Source organism: Cherax quadricarinatus, chromosome 46 (genome assembly GCF_038502225.1).
Source record: "Cherax quadricarinatus isolate ZL_2023a chromosome 46, ASM3850222v1, whole genome shotgun sequence".
Classification (NCBI taxonomy): Eukaryota; Metazoa; Arthropoda; class Malacostraca; order Decapoda; family Parastacidae; genus Cherax; species Cherax quadricarinatus.
This window is the reverse complement of record NC_091337.1, coordinates 660,705-682,513: the sequence shown is the minus strand read 5'-3', so window position 1 is coordinate 682,513 and position 21,809 is coordinate 660,705. Positions and strand designations below refer to the sequence as shown.

The following is a 21,809-nucleotide window of genomic DNA, read 5'->3' as shown; positions in this document are numbered from 1 at the left end:
CTGTCCAGAGCAAGAATACCAACCTCGAGAAACCACATTCATGCTGGAAGTATTCATATGTTGGGTAAAAGGAACTTGCCACAGTGATGTGTACCTAATAAGACAATGAGTTAAAAATATCCTGTCACGGTTATTTACGAAACGAATTCAAGAAGTTAAGTAGCTGCTTTAATAAATCTTATTTCTGGGAATATAATATCGGAGTTATCATGAGAAGTACAAGGAGATATGAAATTCCACGGGCCAGAATGTATGAATCTATTCTAGAAACATGCACTGTTATTATTTAACATTTAAATTATTTATTTATTCATATTTAATAATACTTAAGCATTTAGGTTTCTCATATTAAAAACATAGGTAAATTAGAGTTTATTATTTATCGTTGGAAATATTAAATATAATAATCACAGCATTTTTAAAATACTTGGTGTGATACACACCGGGTATTTCTGGTACACTTAATTTTATACATATAAGTATAATTTCAAATCCTTCTGGAAAAGGATTTGAAATTATACTTTTAAAACATTTTCAAGAGTTTTTTTCCCATGACCAGTTAATATTAAATATTAACTCACAAACAGGTAATTACTATGGATGCATTTAAAATATTTTTCATGTACAGTACTGCTATTTTGTGTAGCTACCATTTGTAGTTTATCAAATGTGATTTAAATAGCTAATGACAGTAAATCCTTTCAATAAATTGGATACCAGTTATGTTTTAACACGGTTGAGTTAAAGTGTTTTAACTTTTAGTGTCACAACAGCATAGGATCTCGGGGTTTGGTTATGATCTTCCTACCCCCGACAAGGAAATAGCTAAACCTATCCCAAAAAGCATATATACAGAACTCAATTGGGTTAACGATTACAAATTCAGTACACAAATAATCCGCATATAGAGGAAGTTTATGACATTTTGGTCCGACTTGGACCACTGACTAGTTACACAAACACAAAGGTAAGGTAGCCAGTGTGGAAAATACTGTATATATTTTCCAGAAATTCAGTATTTATATGTAAATAGATGGCCATACTGTATTTAATAATATTTATGTCATAGAAAACGGAAAGCCTGCGTCGGTGCAGACGAGACTCGCCATCTTGGTTTTGAATTTTGTACAAACGTTGGTGTAATGGGAAGAATTTTTCGTGCTCTAGAGGTTAAAATTGTGTTGACACCTCTCAAATAGGAGGCGAAATTGGTGGATGTGCATTCCTGCATAACTTGAGATATCAGAAGACTGGACAAGACAGCTCCAGGATCCTCAGATAAGCTCTCTAGATTTGTGTGTAATTCTGGCCAGCATTATTTTCATAGATTTAGTTAGAGTGAGGTTTTCTGAGTATGATACACATTAATCTCCAGTCAAATTGGTGAGTGATATTAAGATATATTTTCCTTCTGTTATGTAATTGTGTATATATATAACCATTTATTATTTTTAATATACAGTCCACAAATTTATATATTTACCAGTATTCCTGGTGTATGTATATTTCATTTAATTAATAGGTCCAGAGCAACTTCTGGATATGACAGTGGTAGGTATCGAAGGGGGACACTTTTTGCGACCTAAGTGTCCCAAATTCCTACATGTCTAACTGATAAATAATAGTTATCATTGTTCATTTACTGTTATGCATATAATTATACATCCAAGTAAATGCAATTTTCCACAGGCAGTATATATGTCATTGTCCTCCTTTCATGTATATATAATACTGGCTCCTTTACCTTTGTGCGTTTGTGTTACTAGTAAATGGTCCAAGTCGGACCGAAAAGTTGTCATAAGCTTCTGTCTGTGTGGGGGTTATTTATGTATTGTTCCAGTCAAGATATTGTGCTTTTTGTTCTTCACAAAATCAAGGTTGATGTTCTAGGTAAGGTTAAAGTTTAAGTACTTTGTCTTCCCACATTTTTAAAATTTCATATTCTACTGTTCGCCAGTATATTAGTTACTTAAACCAAAATGTTTTATATTTAGTCTTGTTCACTGAAATTCAGATACTCATCAGCTGAATACCCAAAAAGTTCAAAGTCAAGTTGATATCGTTGAAAGAGTAACAGAATTTGTCTTTTGGTTAAGCTTTTAAAATACCGAGATTGTGTAGCAGTTGAAGTGGCTGGTGAGTTCCTCAAATTCCTCCACTCGTGAAGATTCTGAATCTCCTTCAGGTTTGCAATTTGTGCCAAGAACTCTTCATCGGTAGTCATTGTTTCCAACTTAATAATGACCTGGTAATCTGAGGCGCATACACCACACTGTACCCAGTATGGTGTCCAGCATACAACCTGAGAAGAAAATATACTCATCTGTATTATGAATGAATGTGTGTATATATATATATATATATATATATATATATATATATATATATATATATATATATAATATATATAATATATATATATATATATATATATATATATATATATATATATATATATATATATATATATATATATATATATATATATATATATATATATATTTCATTTAAAAAATGTATCAAGTAAATGGGTAATAAATTTTCTTTGCATTTTTAAGGAAAATATACTTCTTTTCTAGGAAAACGCACATTTTTCTCCCAATCCGCAGCAGTCTTGAAATTCTTGGTAGAATCAATGACATAGTCGACGAATTCTGAGAAGGTTGGCGTAGGCGAAGTGAGGTGTGTGTCTGGTGGCCGGTACCTCTTAATAATTGCTCGTTGAAGATGCTTGAAGTAAGGTGCAAAAGGTCGAGGTTCTTTTCTCTCAATCTTGCCTCTATATACCGACAATATCCTGTGACCAAAGTCTCGCATTAATACATGTTTTGTTTTTAATATCGATATTAGTACAAAAGCTATGTTCGGCAACCAAGATGTATGTAGTGTTTTATGAGGTTAGAGCAAGAACTGTTTGCCTAACATACCAGTCATATAAGATGGTCTTTCTCTCGTAACCCCATCATGCAGGGTGGGAGTACGAGGATGATAGACAATTAAGAAGAATCATTACTAAGAGATAGTCATACAGGATGTGTGGAAAATACTGTATATATTTTCCAGAAATTCAGTATTTACATGTAAATAGATGGCCATACTGTATTTAATAACATTTATGTCATAGAAAACGGAAAGCCTTCGTCTGCGCAGACGAGACTCGCCATCTTGGTTTTGAAATTTGTACAAACGTTGGTGTAATGGGAAGAATTTTTCATGCTCTAGAGGTTAAAATTGTGTTGACACCTCTCAAATAGGAGGCGAAATTGGTGGATGTGCATTCCTGCATAACTTGAGATATCAGACGACTAGACAAGACAGCTCCAGGAACCTCAGATAAGCTCTCTAGATTTGTGTGTAATTCTGGCCAGCATTATTTTCATAGATTTAGTTAGAGTGAGGTTTTCTGAGTATGATACACGTTAATCTCCAGTCAAATTGGTGAGTGATATTAAGATATATTTTCCTTCTGTTATGTAATTGTGTATATACATAACCATTTATTATTTTTAATATACAGTCCACAAATTTATATATTTACCAGTATTCCTGGTGTATGTATATTTCATTTAATTAATAGGTCCAGAGCAACTTGTGGTTATGACAGTGGTAGGTATCGAAGGGGGACATTTTTTGCGACCTAAGTGTCCCAAATTCCTACTTGTCTATGTAACATTGATAAATAATAATTATCTTTGTTATCATTTACTGTTATGTACATAATTAGTTACATTCAGATAAATGCAATTTTCCACAGGATGTATATATTGCATTAGCTTGACAAAACCTCCTGTGAATGACACACTACTCTAGTAAATGTCTGCTCAAGTTGTATATTAACTTTTTTCGGTATTAGTACCAACAATCAAATAATATTATAATAAGGGTAAAATGCCAAACCCCTATTTATACGCTTTATATCACCTGTAATGAGACACGAATCACCTTGATTTGAGGAAATGGAGGGTGGTGCCAGTTGTTTGGACCAAAAGTCATTTACCAGTATCAAGCATCTCAAAAAAAAAAAAAAATAACGATAATATACCTAGTGAATGGATGACGGACCACGATGAAGCGGAGAGCTTTCTTAAAAACGTAATTTTTTTCCTCGCTTGTCTTGGGCTGTTTGTATTCTTTGAACACCCGCTGATGACCACCTCCATAGCGTGGCTGAGAAAGTACATTACGTTACTTCTTTGAATGTAAAGCTACAGCAGTAAATGAATGTAGTAACCTTAAGCTAAATCACACAGTAGATGAGTAAGACACGTGTAACCAAATATCTTGATTTCTCGGAAATAAAGATATTTTTCATAAATAAAAATATCTAACTCTTACACACGTGTCTAACTCGTCTACCTGTCAATAGTGTGTACCAATATCAAATTACAGTTTTTCAATTAAGAATTCTTATTTATTTTAATTTTGAAAACTACCTACTACTTGAGTGTTATTAAGGCTGCATATCACCTGTATCCCATCAATAAAAATATTATTTAATCCTTAATACAGGAAGTACACTCTGTACATACACCGAGATATACACACTCCTGGGGTAAATTTAGCTTATGCTGACAATTATTATTATTATTATTATTATATTAAATTTCCTAAAGCACTCAACCAAAGTAGGTCATTTAGCCTGTTAGTAAAATAGTTTATATTAAGTATTATTTGAAAGAAAAAGGAATAATATTTCAATGATTAAATGACTTATAATTGAATGATCATATAAAATTTGAATTGCAGAATTCAACCCGGACTGTTTGCAGACAATTATCACTCTTTTGCACTTCATAAAGTAACCAACGGCAGCCTTACTTACATCATTTCAATTTCGTTAAAAGAAAAACGAAATCAGGACTATTTTATGAGCCAATTAACAAAATATATATAATGTATTAAATAGTAATATGAAACACTAAACCCGTAAGGGGTCATACTCCTGGGAAATAGAAAATAATCTAGTTTGATCCGAGGAAGGGAAAAGGTAACTCCAGTTCCTTGAATCAAGAGCCATTCGCCATACTCAAAGCATACCTCCCCTCAATGTTTAAAATACATTTTACACATAAGACGATACAACTGATGCTAGTCTTATTGGCGACAAACTTTACCTTGTTTTTAATAGGCTTCCCACTCAACGGAGATTCGTTGACGCCGGTGAGGGGACTCTTGATCCTAGGAACAGGACTTGACCACCCTTTTCTTGGATCGAACATGACTGATTTCTATTTCCCGTGGGCGTTGTATGGCCCCTACCGGATTTAGCGCTTCCCTATGAATGTAATAATACTCTGAATGTTTAAAAAATATGTTATTGTTACCATATATTTCAGTTGTTCTTGCGTCTGCTCATCATATTGCTCCAGCTCTGGGACCCGGTCATTTATATGCCTCAGGCGAAGGAAGTACACCATCCATGTAGTTGATGCTACCTGTATATTATACAAGAAAAATGATAACTTGATGTGCAATTTAAACCTAGAGAAAGAAACAAAGTTCATAAAAAATGCATGGGATATGTCAAAAATATGGCAATTATTTGTTTATTCCGTATCACTTGCTTCCATTTATTCTTGCTTTATGCCACTTGTATGACATGCTAGTCTCCTTGCACTTACTACTCATGTCCACTTGGCAGTGTTGCTTCAGAAATGGTTTTAAGCGTAACCATATTTTTGAAAAGGTGGACCGGTAAGCCAGCAGAAGGCGTCGGGCAGATGACCAAAAGATCCAGTTGAGGGTTATCATATGACTAAAACACGCATCAGGAAATACGTGTCCTAAACAAGTACACATAAATACAGTTACACAAATTGTCATCCATAGTAACATGTGTAAGTTACCTAGGATAACCCAAAGTCATACAAAGCGACTTACTGCCATTGGGGAGAACTCCACTCCAAGTCCTAAGTGAATTACGCGGGTTAAAGTTTCATATGAGTGTTGTGGAAATTACTGTATATATTTTCCAGAAATTCAGTATTTATATGTAAATAGATGGCCATACTGTATTTAATAATATTTATGTCATAGAAAACGGAAAGCCTGCGTCTGCGCAGACGAGAGTCGCCATCTTGGTTTTGAATTGAATAGAACGTTAGAGTGAATGGGAAGAATTTTTCGTGCTCTAGAGGTTAAAATTGGGCTGACACCTCTCAAATAGGAGGCGAAAATGTTGGATGTGCATTCCTGAATAATTTGAGTATCAGGCGACTGGACAAGACAGCTCCAGGAACCTCAGATAAGTCTGTTTATGTTTAATTCTGGCCAGTAATTTCATAAATTTAGACAGTGAGGTTTTCTGGGTACAATACACATTAATCTCCAGTCAAATTGGTGAGTGATATTAAGATATATTTTCCTTCTGTTATGTAATTGTGTATATATATATATATATAACCATTTATTATTTTTAATATACAGTCCACAAATTTATATATTTACCAGTATTCCTGGTGTATGTATATTTCATTTAATTAATAGGTCCAGAGAAACTTGTAGTTATGACAGTGGTAGGTATCGAAGGGGGACATTTTTTGCGACCTAGGTGTCCCAAATTCCTACTTGTCTATGTAACATTGATAAATAATAATTATCTTTGTTATCATTTACTGTTATGTACATAATTAGTTACATTCAGATAAATGCAATTTTCCACAAGTGTATTACATTAATTACATTCAACAGTTATCTAAGTGCACACCTATGACTGTTTCCAGTCTTCTGTCCAAGTGACATTTCTTAAGGTTGTTTAGTATATCCTTGTTTCACACAAAGTATATAATACCTTGTATCGCACAAAGTATATAACACCTTATATCACACAAAGTATATGATACCGTGTACCACACAAAGTATATGATACCGTGTATCACACAAAGTATATGATACCGTGTATCACACAAAGTATATACTACCTTGTATCACACAAAGTATACAATACCGTATATCACAGAAGGTATATAATATTCACAAATATATAAATTAGACATAAGTGTAACGTTTGGAAACTTCTGCCAGAACGTTTCGTCCAGCAAGTGAGAAAAAACGTATTCGAGGAAACGTTTAAAAAACACTGTACGTATCTTATAATATATAAATCCTCCACTACAGTTAAGTTCTATATACATGTATTCCTCGTCAGAGCTTTCTGCTTTTTCGCTTTTTTTTGACAACTGTAATAATTGACCTTGCGTAAATGAGAGATTCACTGATTACACAGATATTTATAAGAACCATTCTGTATGTTTTTGAAACATATTATCCTACCAATTTGGTACTAAACTGCAGCACCTTCAGTATCTTTATATCAAGAATAAACACAACAAGAACAATTTCGAAAACTAAGTAGGTCAGTGTCCAATGGTCAGTAAATAAACGTAGTATTCTATAAGAAATTTACACAATGTCTGCAGACAAAATTAAGCACAACTAACCTTGTATATAGGACAGTAGATGAGTGGAGGTACTCTAGCAGTGTCCCACACTAGGTTCATATACTGACGTATGGAGACTTCAGGGTGCTTAAGGCAGGTCTCAGCCAGCAGTGTTGTTCTCTGCTTCTGTACCACCAGCTGCTCATTAATAAACTGCTCACTCTGGCAGGATAAGAAGTCCTCATCATTATAGAAATATATATACATTGGAAAATAAATATTTTATAACAATATAGGAGAGTTAAAAAAAAGAGAGATGTCAAGCCTATTTACATCAGTTGGTGAAAAGTTAAACGGTAGGATCAAGAGCTAGGCCTCACTCCCCACAAGATGAAATAAGCACTTACATAAACTTCTTAAATAGTCAACAAAATAAAATATTGTGGTATATTTGTTCTATATCCATGATCCAGACTTTATACTGCATTTACGTAATAAGGCACACTCGATGCTCAGAACTTGCACGTAAAGGGAGTTATCTCTAAAAATCGATATCTCCTCTAGAAAAAAAGGCTTTAACCACTATAATACTCACGAAATACCATTCTGATTAATGGTACTTACAAACCAAAATTAATATCTTTTAGTAATGCTTATAAAGCCGATAAATCAATTGTTGAAATTTAGTAAAGAATTTACTTAATTTTGGAGAAATTACGTCAAAGGTACATGTCGTGGGCCAAGACTTTCGTCATTTGTTCGAGTAGTTCAATGTATTACTTATTACTTACACTCATAACCGAAATGATGCTGGTTAGTTTTCCATATTCGACGAGGCTTAGGAGCAAGTCTCTCTTTTTGTTATTTCGTTTTTTTTTTATTCGTGTCAGAGGGTACAGTTCAGGCTGGTGTGATGAACCACAATTCGCACCACTGAAGTGAGACAGGTGGCACACTGTACTTGCTACTCATCTTCACCTAGCAATAAAACATACCTAGGATTTAGTTGACTCTTGTAGGTGGCATTCTAGGAGAGAACCAAAAGTTAGATAAGCCTAACTGCTAGGTTATTCTGATTTTATAACCCTTCATGATTGATACCCTTAGGAATGGCTTCTTATTCTTTCTGAAATATATTCTAAAGTTTGTTTTACTCTCCGCACGCTTCTTTTACATTAGCATTTAAAGTGTATAAAAGAAGTGGTAGTCCTTCTCACTGCATTTCAGTTATTACGCACTTGCACTGTCCACCATCAAAGACAAACTGCTAGGATATCATATTAAATATGAATACCCTAATCAACACTGAATTTTACCCGTCGCTTATCTTCAGAAATTAACACACGTCAGCATGTTAAAAAGCGGTAAACTAAATAACACGAATGTGACATTAGTCTAGTCGGATACCATTATGGAATGCATACAAAATATTATAACTTTTTAAACTAAACATGAAGAAATATGCTCCTTCCACTTTAAAACTTTCTATTAACCAAACGGTGCTCGTGAAAATGCTAGTTTGGAGGTCAGTGTAACTTCCCCACAGTAGGAGAACAAAAACAATTCTTGACCAAGAACAGGTTTCACAAACAGTTAGTGACGAGGCAGTTGTCTACCAAGATACTGACATTTCATGACTTTGGTGAAACGGTAAAATCTAAAATAGTGTTTAGCAGTTCACAGAAAACATGCAACCTTGATTAAACTATTAAATACTAATTAAAAAATGTAGGAAAAGTTAACTAATTAATGATTTTTTTTCTCAACTTAAACATGATATACTAGCTCGATAGAAAATCTAATAAAAACAAGTTGTCTGTGGTACCACGGTACAGCCTGTGTAGTACCTTTGTGAGAACTGTGTATGAAGCCATGGTATGTGTGACCGATGGTCGCAGGCAAAATCCATAAAGCTGAACTTACCATTCTCACCCTTATAGCAGAGACACTCTGCTGCCGCATACACACCAGTCGACTAACACCCAGGTACCTATTTTATACTGATAGGTAAACAGCAACAGCAAATGCCTCATGAAAACACGTCCTAATGTTTTCCAGCCGTACCGGAGATTCGAACTCCGAACCTCAGTGTGAGCTGAGTGTGCTAGCGATCGAGCTATGGCTTTATAAATCTGCAAGGAGATCCCACTGCCCTGCTGTTTCAATCAACTTTGGGTCGGAAATTCCTACAGAACCTTTGAAGGTTTCTGGGATTATCTCCTTCACTAGTTTGCTAGAATCAGTGTACGAAGATAGAAATGCGGGTAATGCTATCTGTGCTGCAAGGCAGCACGGATAGCATTACGTGCATGGTGATTATTCTGATTACCTGCTGGTGATTATTCTGATTGCCCACTGACGATTTTTCTCATTGCTATAACTCTGGTGCTTTCAATTTTTCCGCAGACTTGTGCGCAACCTTTCTCGTTATCAGTGACACCTTCTCGAGCCTGCCTCGGTGGTTCATATATTGATAGGGCAGTTGGATTAAGTTACCTGCTCTAGGAAACTTGCGTACTGCTCTGATTACGAAGCTAGCGATATGCCGCCTCTTGCAGGTACTGCTAGACAAACGCTACCGAAGCAGGTTGCGCCATATCCTAATAGTGCTTTAAAGTTGTTGAACCCTCCATGTGCACGTTAGTGATCAGTTACCAAAGGTACTTGTCTATCGACGTGTGTGTGTGTGTGTGTGTGTGTGTGTGCATTTACCTATATACTTACCTATATGTGGTTTGCAGGGGTCGAGCCTTAGCTCCTGGACTCTCCTCTTCACTGGCCGCTACTAGATTCACCCTCCCCTGACGTCGAGAGCCTTATCGCATCATACCACTTCCTAAATTTGCGTTTAGATCCTGTCTCTATCACTCCACACTGTTATTACATTTATGGGGAGCACTAAGCCCGTAGGGTTTATACAGCGCTTAGGAAAATGGAAAGACTTTAGATTCAGTCTAAGAAAGGGAGCCTTCACTATTCAGGTCGTTGCATTTTCTGACCACTCTAAGGCTGAACATTAAAGTGATATAAAATACCGACAGGTTGTTAGGTAAGACACATATGCAACAGTTAGGTATCTTTATTTCGAAACGTTTCGCCTACACAGTAGGCTTCTTCAGTCGAGTACAGAAAAGTTGATAGAAGCAGAAGAGACTTGAAGACGATGTAAAAATTTTCCCTTGACAAAGAAAATACGACCACTACCACACGCTGGTGCTACCATTAACCTTACAGCTCCTCTTTGCTTGACAGAACTATAAAGCCTTCCATGACGTGTGAAACAATTTTCACTAGTGGAGTATACTGTTGACAGTATGAGACTTTTATTTATTGCGGGATCATGGATGCTCACGATGTGTTCACTGTTTATCTAAAGGGGACATGAATTCAGGCATATTTGGTGCTCACTCGTGTTCACCGGCACACATTAGGAAGTAAAAAATATATATACTACTCAAAAACAAGAAAGACTGGCAACGTGCTGCGTCCTGAATAGAACTAACGGGACCTCAAGACGAGAGGTGGAATTACTACATTCTTTCCGACCCAGCCCTTACCTAGCACCATCTTCCATGATGGCAAGGTGAATAAAATAGTTCCTGCTCTAATACTGTTAAACGTCGTAAATTACGATAACTGTACACTACAGCTGTATCCAATGCTACTAAAATGTATAAGATCCGCAGTTTGTTTACAAATCCTGTCGATACGAAACACATAGAGTAGCGGGTACGCATTTTACGGATATATCAAATTCTTTGGATTATCATAATCATGGGGGAGCGCTAAACCCGTATGATTATACAGCGCACGTGGGGGGGGATGCTATTCAGGCTCAATTCAGGGAACCGGAGCACAGATCCAATTCCCTATGTGGAAAATTACATTTATCTGTATGTATAATTATGTACATAACAATAAATGAACACAGATAATTATTATTTATCAGTTAGACAAGTAGGAATTTGGGACACCTAGGTCGCAAAAAATGTCCCCCTTCGATACCTACAACTGTCATAACCATAAGTTGCTCTGGACCTATTAATTAAATGAAATATACATACACCAGGCATACTGGTAAATATATAAATTTGTAGACTGTATATTAAAAATAATAAATGGTTATATATATACACAATTGCATAACAGAAGGAAAATATATCTTAATATCACTCACCAATTTGACTGGAGATTAATGTGTATCATACTCAGAAAACCTCACTCTAACTAAATCTATGAAAATAATGCTGGCCAGAATTACACACAAATCTAGAGAGCTTATCTGAGGTTCCTGGAGAGGTCTTGTCCAGTCGCCTGATATCTCAAGTTATGCAGGAATGCATATCCACCAATTTCGCCTCCTATTTGAGAGGTGTCAGCACAATTTTAACCTCTAGAGCACGAAAAATTCTTCCCCGTTCACCAACGTTTCTAATACAAAATTCAAAAAACCAAGATGGCGAGTGTCTCCTCTTTTTTTCGATAACATACTTCTTTTAAAAATACAATATAGGGCATCTATTTACCTATGAATTACCGTATTTCCGGAAAATATGTACAGTTTTTTTCCACACCCTAGATCAAAAGCCCCTCACCAGCGTCAAGGAACCTCCTTGAAGGGGCAAATTCTTTGGAAAGTTGTTCATGTAGACGTACGAAACATGGATATACACATAGGCAACAGTTAGGCAACTTTATTCCGAAACGTTTCGCTTGATTACATCGTCTTCACATCTCTACTGTTCCTGCCTACTTTCTGTATTGGAACATTAAAATGGTATAAAATACCGACAGATTGTTAGGTAAGACACATATAAAACAGTTAGGTATCTTTATTTCGAAACGTTTCGCCTACACAGTAGGCTTCTTCAGTCGAGTACAGAAAAGTTGATAGAAGCAGAAGAGACTTGAAGACGATGTAATCAGTCCATCACCCTTAAAGTTTTGAGGTGGTCAGTCCCTCAGTCTGGAGAAGAGCATTGTTCCGTAGTCTGAAACAATGTTTCAGACTGTCACTTCATCTCCATATTGTTTCATACTATGGAACAATGCTCTTCTCCAGACTGAGGGACTGACCACCTCAAAACTTTAAGGGTGATGGACTGATTACATCGTCTTCAAGTATCTTCTGCTTCTATCAACTTTTCTGTACTCGACTGAAGAAGCCTACTGTGTAGGCGAAACGTTTCGAAATAAAGATACCTAATTGTTGCATATGTGTCTTACCTAACAACATGAGTGGGAGGGGCTGGGTTTGATTGGTGTCATTGGGAGTAAATTCTGGGTAGCTTTGGGTAGAGGTCGTTTTGATAAGGACTTGCTTTGTATGGGCCAGTAGGCCTTCTGCAGTGTTCCTCCATTCTTATGTTCTTAACTGATGTCGTTGTCGGCAATTAGGATAATCAAGTGTTACATACGTGTCTTATTCAACAATTGTCGGTATTACATACAATCAGTAATATGACTCATTAGTGTTACTATATCTGCAAAGAAATGCTAAATCCGTATGGGTCACTCGGCGCTACTAGTCTCCACGTAACATTAATATTATACATTACACGGAGAATTCACCTGGGATAAACTCATCTTGTATACAAGGCACACACAAGATGGCCTTCGTGTAGGTCAGTAACAAACCATCTCAGTGTGACAAGAATGTAATGAATTCATTACCAAAGTGAATTGTAACTTTCGATTTTTTCTTCGTTGTTCTCAGCAAATCTTACCCACGTAAAGTAAAAGGACACAAGTGCAACTAATGTGACATTTTATTGTGGCAACGTTTCGCTCTCCAGGAGCTTTATCAAGCCATTACAAACAATACATGGACACAGAGGGTACATAAAGGCTCAGAGTGAGGTGCAATACTAGTGAGGTACCATTTCGATGTTCACTAGTGGTGGTAGTAGTAGTAGTAGTAGTAGTAGTAGTAGTAGTAGTAGTAGTAATAGTAGTAGTAGTAGTAGTAGTAGTAGTAGTAGTGACAAAAGTAATACAATATGGTAGAGCAATTAATTCGTACATGAGTAAAAGGATATAAAAGCTATTTGTAGATGAATGGTTCAGAGAACCGACATGTTGATAAATTAGACACATGTGCAGCTCTTGGGTATCTTTATTGAGGAAACGTTTCGCCACACAGTGGCTTCATCAGTCCATACGTAGGAGAAACTTGAAGAACAGGAGGAGAATGAGGTAATCAGTCCCTCAACCTTGAGTCGATGTGTTCAGTCCATCAATCTTGAATAGAATACGGCATATGAGCAGAGAAGCAGCTTATAAACCGTATGGCAGGAGAGGTGCAGCAGTCATAGGTGGTGTCACATTTGTTCAATGTGGAAGTAGGTCGTGCCCAAGAATTAGGCAAGCGAAGAATTCCTAAGTATTAAGATCCCAAGAAGTTGAAGATTGAGACAATTATGCAGCATATGGGAATCTTTATTCAGGAAACGTTTCGCCACACAGTGGCTTCATCAGTCCAATACAAAGAGGAAGGCGTAAGGAGAGGAGGAGTATGAGGTAATCAGTCCCTCAGCCTGGAGACGATGTGTTCAGTCCATCAATTCTACAAGATTGATGGACTGAACACATCGACTCCATTGGACTGATGAAGCCACTGTGTGGCGAAACGTTTCCTGAATAAAGATTCCCATATGCTGCATAATTGTCTCAATCTTCAACTTGTCGGTTTTTCAAACCATTCATCACATCCCAAGAAGTTGCAGTGTCTGACAGGTTTGTAGATGAATGGTTCAGAGAACCGACATGTTGATAAATTAGACACATGTGCAACTCTTGGGTATCTTTATTGAGGAAACGTTTCGCCACACAGTGGCTTCATCAGTCCATACGTAGGAGAAACTTGAAGAACAGGAGGAGAATGAGGTGATCAGTCCCTCAACCTTGAGTCGATGTGTTCAGTCCAGCCTGATAAGAAGGGCAAAAAAATTGTATTATGAGAACAGATTATCCAACTTACGAGGTGATATAAAAAAGACCTGGAAAACCCTATCAGAAATTCTAGGAACAAAAAAGATATCACGAAACAGCGAAATAAAATTAGCAAAATTAGATGAAACCCAACTCCCACCAACAGAAACAGCAAACAGACTCAATGATTTCTTCTCCACTATAGGACAAAACCTTGCCAATAAAATCTCGAGCTCAGATACCCCACCAAATGACTACCTCACTGGCAACTACCCGAACGCACTGTTCCTAGCTCCGACTAGCCCCATACGAAGTCTCCTTTATCAACACACTAAAAAACAAGGCAGGAGATTTAAATACCTTACCACCCTTTATATGCAAAAAAGTGTCACAAGTGCTATCACCAATCATTGCAACACTCTCCAACAAATCCATTGAATCCTCTACCTTCCCTACAGTTCTCAAAATAGCAAGGGTCACCCCGATCCATAAAGGAGGAGACCAAACAGAGTTGAATAACTATAGGCCAATATCCAACTTACACCCTCTCTCAAAAATCTTCGAAAAATTAATTCATAAACGAATCTACTCCTACCTCATCTCCCAAAGCATACTCAACCCCTACCAATTTGGATTCAGGCCTAATAAAAATACTAATGATGCTGTGGAAAATACTGTATATATTTTCCAGAAATACAGTAGTTATTAAATGTAAATAGATGGCCATACTGTATTTAAAATTTATGTAATCGAAAACGGAAAGCCTTCGTCTGCGCAGAAGGAAACTCGCCATCTTGGTTTTGAATTTTGTACAAACGTTGGTGTAATGGGAAGAATTTTTCGTGCTCTAGAGGTTAAAATTGTGTTGACACCTCTCAAATAGGAGGCGAAATTGGTGGATGTGCATTCCTTCATAACTTGAGATATCAGACGACTGGACAAGACAGCTCCAGGAACCTCAGATAAGCTCTCTAGATTTGTGTGTAATTCTGGCCAGCATTATTTTCATAGATTTAGTTAGAGTGAGGTTTTCTGGGTATGATACACATTAATCTCCAGTCAAATTGGTGAGTGATATTAAGATATATTTTCCTTCTATGTAATTGTGTATATATATAACCATTTATTATTTTTAATATACAGTCCACAAATTTATATATATACCAGTATTCCTGGTGTATGTATATTTCATTTAATTAATAGGTCCAGAGCAACTTGTGGTTATGACAGTGGTAGGTATCGAAGGGGGACATTTTTTGCGACCTAGGTGTCCCAAATTCCTACTTGTCTATGTAACGTTGATAAATAATAATTATCTTTGTTATCATTTACTGTTATGTACATAATTAGTTACATTCAGATAAATGCAATTTTCCACAGATGCTATTATACACATGCTAGAACATATATACACTGCAATAGAGAAAAAAGAAGTCCCACTGGGGATCTTCATTGACTTACGTAAAGCTTTTGATACAGTTGACCATGACTTGCTCCACATAAAATTGTCACACTATGGTATAAGAGGGCACTCCCTCAACTACCTCAAGTCATACCTCAGCAACAGAAGCCAATATGTGTACACAAATGGGGCAAACTCTTCCGCACAACCAATTACAGTTGGTGTCCCACAAGGAAGTGTCCTTGGCCCTCTTCTCTTTATCCTATACATAAATGACCTACCAAATGCTTCGCAATTACTCAAACCTACACTATTTGCAGATGACACTACATACGTCTTCTCTCACCCGAGCCCAGTCATGCTAGCCAATACTGTAAATACCGAATTACAGAAAATATCTACCTGGATGAGGACTAACAAACTTACACTAAACATCGACAAAACCTACTTCATTCAGTTTGGTAACAGAGCTACAGATGTCCCTCTTAACATAATGATAAACGGATCACCTATCACAAAGCTAACAGAGGGAAAATTCTTAGGAATCCACCTTGATAATAGACTCAAATTTCATACACATATACAACAAATTTCTAAGAAAATTTCGAAGACCGTAGGCATACTATCGAAGATACGGTACTATGTTCCACAGTCAGCCCTCCTGGCCCTATATCACTCTCTTATTTACCCCTATCTCACCTATGGAATTTGTGCATGGGGCTCAACAACTATTAACCATCTCAGACCACTAATTACCCAACAAAAGGCTGCAGTCAGAATGATAACAAATTCCCACTACAAGCAGCACACTCCACCAATATTCAAAACACTAAACCTACTCACCATACAAAACATCCATACTTATCACTGCATCTGTTACATACATAGAACACTTAACTCTGAAATTAACCCTCCCCTCAAACATCTCCTTGCCAACCTCAACAGAACACATGACCATAACACAAGGCACAGATCACTCTTTGATGTTCCTCGTGTCCATCTCACGCTATGCAAAAACTCAATGCACATAAAAGGCCCTAAAATCTGGAATTCATTGCCTGTAAATATAAAAGAAACACTACCTGTTTATAAATTCAAGTCTCTTCTCAAAGATCACTTACTCACCCAAAACCAAATAAATACTGAATAACTGAACCTTATAAATTGTATATCTTAAATGTTTCTCACAATTATATCACATAAATGTTAAACTTAAGACCCAATCTAACTTTGTTATTTTTTAAATACACTACCTAACAGAATACTCCATTCTACTGAATGTACAGCAATGCATGCAACCATATGACCTGTCTTTGTAATACTCATTTGTGCTTTATTGTTATCTGTTTACAATAATGTTTTATCACTTATTACATCATTACTTAGTTAATCTTAAGTTAATTTTAAGCCTGCCCGTAATGCTATGCATACAAGTGGCTTTGGCATGCTGCTCTTACCTGTATTTTTTTGTACCTCTGTATGTATGTTCAAATTATTAAATAAATAAATAAATAAAAAGAGGTGTGTTCGTATGTGTGTGGGGGGGAGGAGGGGCCCTAGTGATGTGTCTTGGGAGCTAAGGGGGTGCCAGCCTGAAAGTTTGGGAACCACTGCCTCAGATGAAGAGCCCCTCGGAAGCATCAAGGAACCTCCCAAGAGGATAGAGCAAGACCTGCCTTGTATGAACGAAAAGGCCTACTTTAATGTTCTATTCTTTTATTCTTATCTTTTATATAGGCCTGGGCTGTGAAATGAGGTGAGGTAGTTTAGGAGGTAGGATAAATTATGTGAAAAATATATTTAGTACTGTGAAGGAAAAAAAAAACTGGCAGGAAATGGCAGAAATCGTACACCAAATCCAGTCATTCCTGGAGTGGAACCACAGTCGATGGCCTCCACTCCAAACCAACAGATACAGATACTAATGCCGGAAAAAAAATCCCCCCCCCCCAGTACCAACAATACCACCAGTCCGATGACATTCTTCTTTGCAAATATACAGGGTCTAAAGCCAGCAACAAACAACAAAATACCTTTCATCCGTGGACTGCTTGCAGAGGCAAAGGCAATGTTCGCGGCTTTCACTGAGACCCACATAAAGGATCACTTGGACAACGAAATATGGATCCCAGGTTACAACCTATACAGATGTGACAGAGTGAACAGGCAAAAGGGAGGGGGGGTTGGCCTGTACATTGCAGAGTCACTTGTTTGCACAGAACTGCTAAATGCCTCAAATGATGTAGTGGAAGTTTTAGCAGTAAAGGTCGAGAACCAAAACCTAGTCATTGTGGTAGTCTACAAGCCTCCGGATGCAACATCCCAGCAATTCCAGGAACAGCTGTTAAAAATTGACCACTGTCTGGAAAATCTTCCAGCTCCTGCACCCAACATCTTGCTCCTGGGGGATTTCAACTTAAGGCACCTAAAATGGAGGAATATAGCAAATAATATTGTTGCAGTAATAACACCAGGAGGCAGCTCTGATGAAAACTCACACTCACACGAGCTTTTAAATCTCTGCACAAAATTCAATTTAAACCAGCAAATAATAGAGCCTACTAGACTGGAGAATACACTAGACCTCATCTTCACTAACAATGATGATCTGATAAGAAATGTCACCATATCAAAAACAACATACTCAGATCACAACATAACTGAGGTTCAGACATGTATGCGTGGAGCCCCAGACCGAAATAATGAGACTAGTCACGAGGGAGCATTCACCAAATTCAACTTCAATAACAAAAACATAAAGTGGGACCAAGTAAACCAAGTCCTAACCGATATAAGCTGGGAAGATATACTAAGCAACACAGACCCCAACTTATGCCTAGAACAGATTAACTTGGTGGCACTCGATGTATGCACAAGGTTTATTCCTCTAAGAAAAAGGAGGAGTAGATGTAAAATAGAAAGAGACAGGCGCTCCCTTTACAGGCGACGGAAAAGAATAACAGAGCGGCTAAAAGAGGTCAATATATCTGAAATGCGTAGGGAGACACTGGTCAGAGAAATAGCAAGCATCGAACTTAAGCTAAAGGAATCTTATAGGAGTCAGGAATCGCGGGAAGAACTAAAAGCCATAAATGAAATCGAAAGAAACCCAAAGTATTTCTTCTCCTATGCCAAATCAAAGTCGAGAACAACGTCCAGTATTGGGCCCCTACTTAAACAAGATGGGTCCTACACAGATGACAGCAAGGAAATGAGTGAGCTACTCAAGTCCCAATATGACTCAGTTTTTAGCAAGCCGCTAACCAGACTGAGAGTCGAAGATCAAAATGAATTTTTTATGAGAGAGCCACAAAATTTGGTTAACACAAGCCTATCCGATGTTATCCTGACGCCAAATGACTTCGAACAGGCGATAAATGACATGCCCATGCACTCTGCCCCAGGGCCAGACTCATGGAACTCCGTGTTCATCAAGAACTGCAAGAAGCCCCTATCACGAACCTTTTCCATCCTATGGAGAGGGAGCATGGACACGGGGGTCATCCCACAGTTACTAAAAACAACAGACAAACCCACTCCACAAAGGGGGCAGTAAAGCAACAGCAAAGAACTACAGACCAATAGCACTAACATCCCATATCATAAAAATCTTTGAAAGGGTCCTAAGAAGCAAGATCATCACCCATCTAGATACCCATCAGTTACACAACCCAGGGCAACATGGGTATAGAACAGGTCGCTCCTGTCTGTCTCAACTATTGGATCACTACGACAAGGTCCTAAATGCACTAGAAGATAAAAGGAATGCAGATGTAATATATACAGACTTTGCAAAAGCCTTCGACAAGTGTGACCATGGCGTAATAGCGCACAAAATGCGTGCTGAAGGAATAACAGGAAAAGTCGGTCGATGGATCTATAATTTCCTCACTAACAGAACACAGAGAGTAGTCGTCAACAGAGTAAAGTCCGAGGCAGCTACGGTGAAAAGCTCTGTTCCACAAGGCACAGTACTCGCTCCCATCTTGTTCCTCATCCTCATATCCGACATAGACAAGGATGTCAGCCACAGCACCGTGTCCTCCTTTACATATGACACCCGAATCTGCATGACAGTGTCTTCCATTGCAGACACTGCAAGGCTCCAGGCGGACATCAACCGAATCTTTCAGTGGGCTGCAGAAAACAATATGAAGTTCAACGATGAGAAATTTCAATTACTCAGATATGGTAAACACGAGGAAATTAAATCTTCATCAGAGTACAAAACAAATTCTGGCCACAAAATAGAGCGAAACACCAACGTCAAAGACCTGGGAGTGATCATGTCGGAGGATCTCACCTTCAAGGACCATAACATTGTATCAATCGCATCTGCTAGAAAAATGACAGGATGGATAATGAGAACCTTCAAAACTAGGGAGGCCAAGCCCATGATGACACTCTTCAGGTCACTTGTTCTATCTAGGCTGGAATATTGCTGCACACTAACAGCACCTTTCAAGGCAGGTGAAATTGCTGACCTAGAAAATGTACAGAGAACCTTCACGGCGCGCATAACGGAGATAAAACACCTCAATTACTGGGAGCGCTTGAGGTTCCTAAAACTGTATTCCCTGGAACGCAGGCGGGAGAGATACATGATTATATACACCTGGAAAATCCTAGAGGGACTAGTACCGAACTTGCACACGAAAATCACTCACTACGAAAGCAAAAGAGTTGGCAGACGATGCAACATCCCCCCAATGAAAAGCAGGGGTGTCACTAGCACGTTAAGAGACCATACAATAAGTGTCAGGGGCCCGAGACTGTTCAACTGCCTCCCAGCATACATAAGGGGGATTACCAACAGACCCCTGGCAGTCTTCAAGCTGGCACTGGACAAGCACCTAAAGTCGGTTCCTGACCAGCCCGGCTGTGGCTCGTACGTTGGTTTGCGTGCAGCCAGCAGCAACAGCCTGGTTGATCAGGCTCTGATCCACCAGGAGGCCTGGTCACAGACCGGGCCCCGGGGGCGTTGACCCCCGGAACTCTCTCCAGGTAAACACTCATTAACAAGCTCACCTGAGGGTGCTGGTGGTGTGCGAGGTCCTGTAGGCTCCTACCGTACGTAGGACTCAGTACCACAGGCCAGTAGGGATCCCCAGGGCTTGCTTCAATCCACTTCTTACAAGGATATTTATTTTTCGTTCGGTGGATGCGATTTTTCCGAACGTTCTTCTCAGTGCAGTTGCTGATGCTGGGGAAAACTATTTTATCGAGTCTCTTGTGGATGACAGGTTTGTGTACTCTGACAGCAGGTGACGAGAGCAATACAGGCGTAGCACTTGAAGAATTATGTGTCGTCGTGTAACTGTACGTTACTGCATGTATGAGGTGAACTGAGGTGTCAATGGTCTCTGTTTCCTCAACATTCCGTGACAGCAAAAAAACCCGCGTGATGTTACTCTGGGAAGACTGGTTGTACTGCCAGAGACTTTTCAGTTTTGTTTGAACCTTCATCTTATACTCAGTGAGCCCTTCATTGACATTTAAATACACACACAGTATTACAGTGAGTGCAATGAGTGCTTGCAGAAACTTATATTGCTTACTTAACATTATTGCATATTTATGCCCTTATATTAATTTACACATCATGAATTATCTATTTGGTCTTCTATAAGACCTGCAATTAAGATCCTTTTTTGAAGGAGAATAAAGTACCATCAACACTTGCAGGAGACAGTGATAATATGACACATATAGGAAGAGTAGGAACAATGATGCGAGATATACCACCACCCTCTGCAAGGTCTGGGCGGTAACTGCCGGGTTCACCGGAACACTGATGCTCTACCCGGCACGAGTTGCCACTCTCATCTCTCTTTGTACTTTCATCGATGTATGACCCTAATAATAATAATAATAATATAATATAATATATTTTATTTTGACATGATACATATATGTACAAAGTAGTATAATAGTTGGGTTTAGCGCTTCCACATGATTGTAATAACAATAATTTTACTTTCATTAGCTACATTAATACCCGTTTTTGCTCCTGCTCCCGAGGAGATCCAGATTTAATATTATTTCAATGAACAAGTACAATATGTTTTAATTTTCCTAAACTGACAGTCAAGGACAAC

General features: G+C 38.0%; 1 protein-coding gene across 3 annotated transcripts; it reads right to left on the bottom strand.

Moving 5' to 3' along the window:
* Positions 1–285: 285 nt before the first annotated feature.
* On the bottom strand, positions 286–21,568 carry LOC128696650 (carbohydrate sulfotransferase 10). 3 transcript variants are annotated; one of them, XM_053787974.2, is made up of 6 exons: positions 20,740–21,568; positions 7,440–7,601; positions 5,325–5,435; positions 4,043–4,167; positions 2,590–2,797; positions 286–2,302 (listed from the first exon to the last, which is right to left on the bottom strand). In XM_053787974.2, the coding sequence occupies exons 1-6, from the start codon at positions 21,274–21,276 to the stop codon at positions 1,991–1,993; spliced, it is 1,455 nt and encodes a 484-aa protein (XP_053643949.2). In that variant the 5' UTR covers positions 21,277–21,568; the 3' UTR covers positions 286–1,990. The 3 variants fall into 3 exon arrangements, with proteins under 3 accessions (XP_053643949.2, XP_069950525.1, XP_053643950.1); XM_070094424.1 differs by having other exon boundaries at positions 288–2,302; positions 21,382–21,495; XM_053787975.2 differs by lacking the exon at positions 20,740–21,568 and adding an exon at positions 8,171–9,151 and having other exon boundaries at positions 290–2,302.
* Between the last annotated feature and the right edge of the window lie 241 nt (positions 21,569–21,809).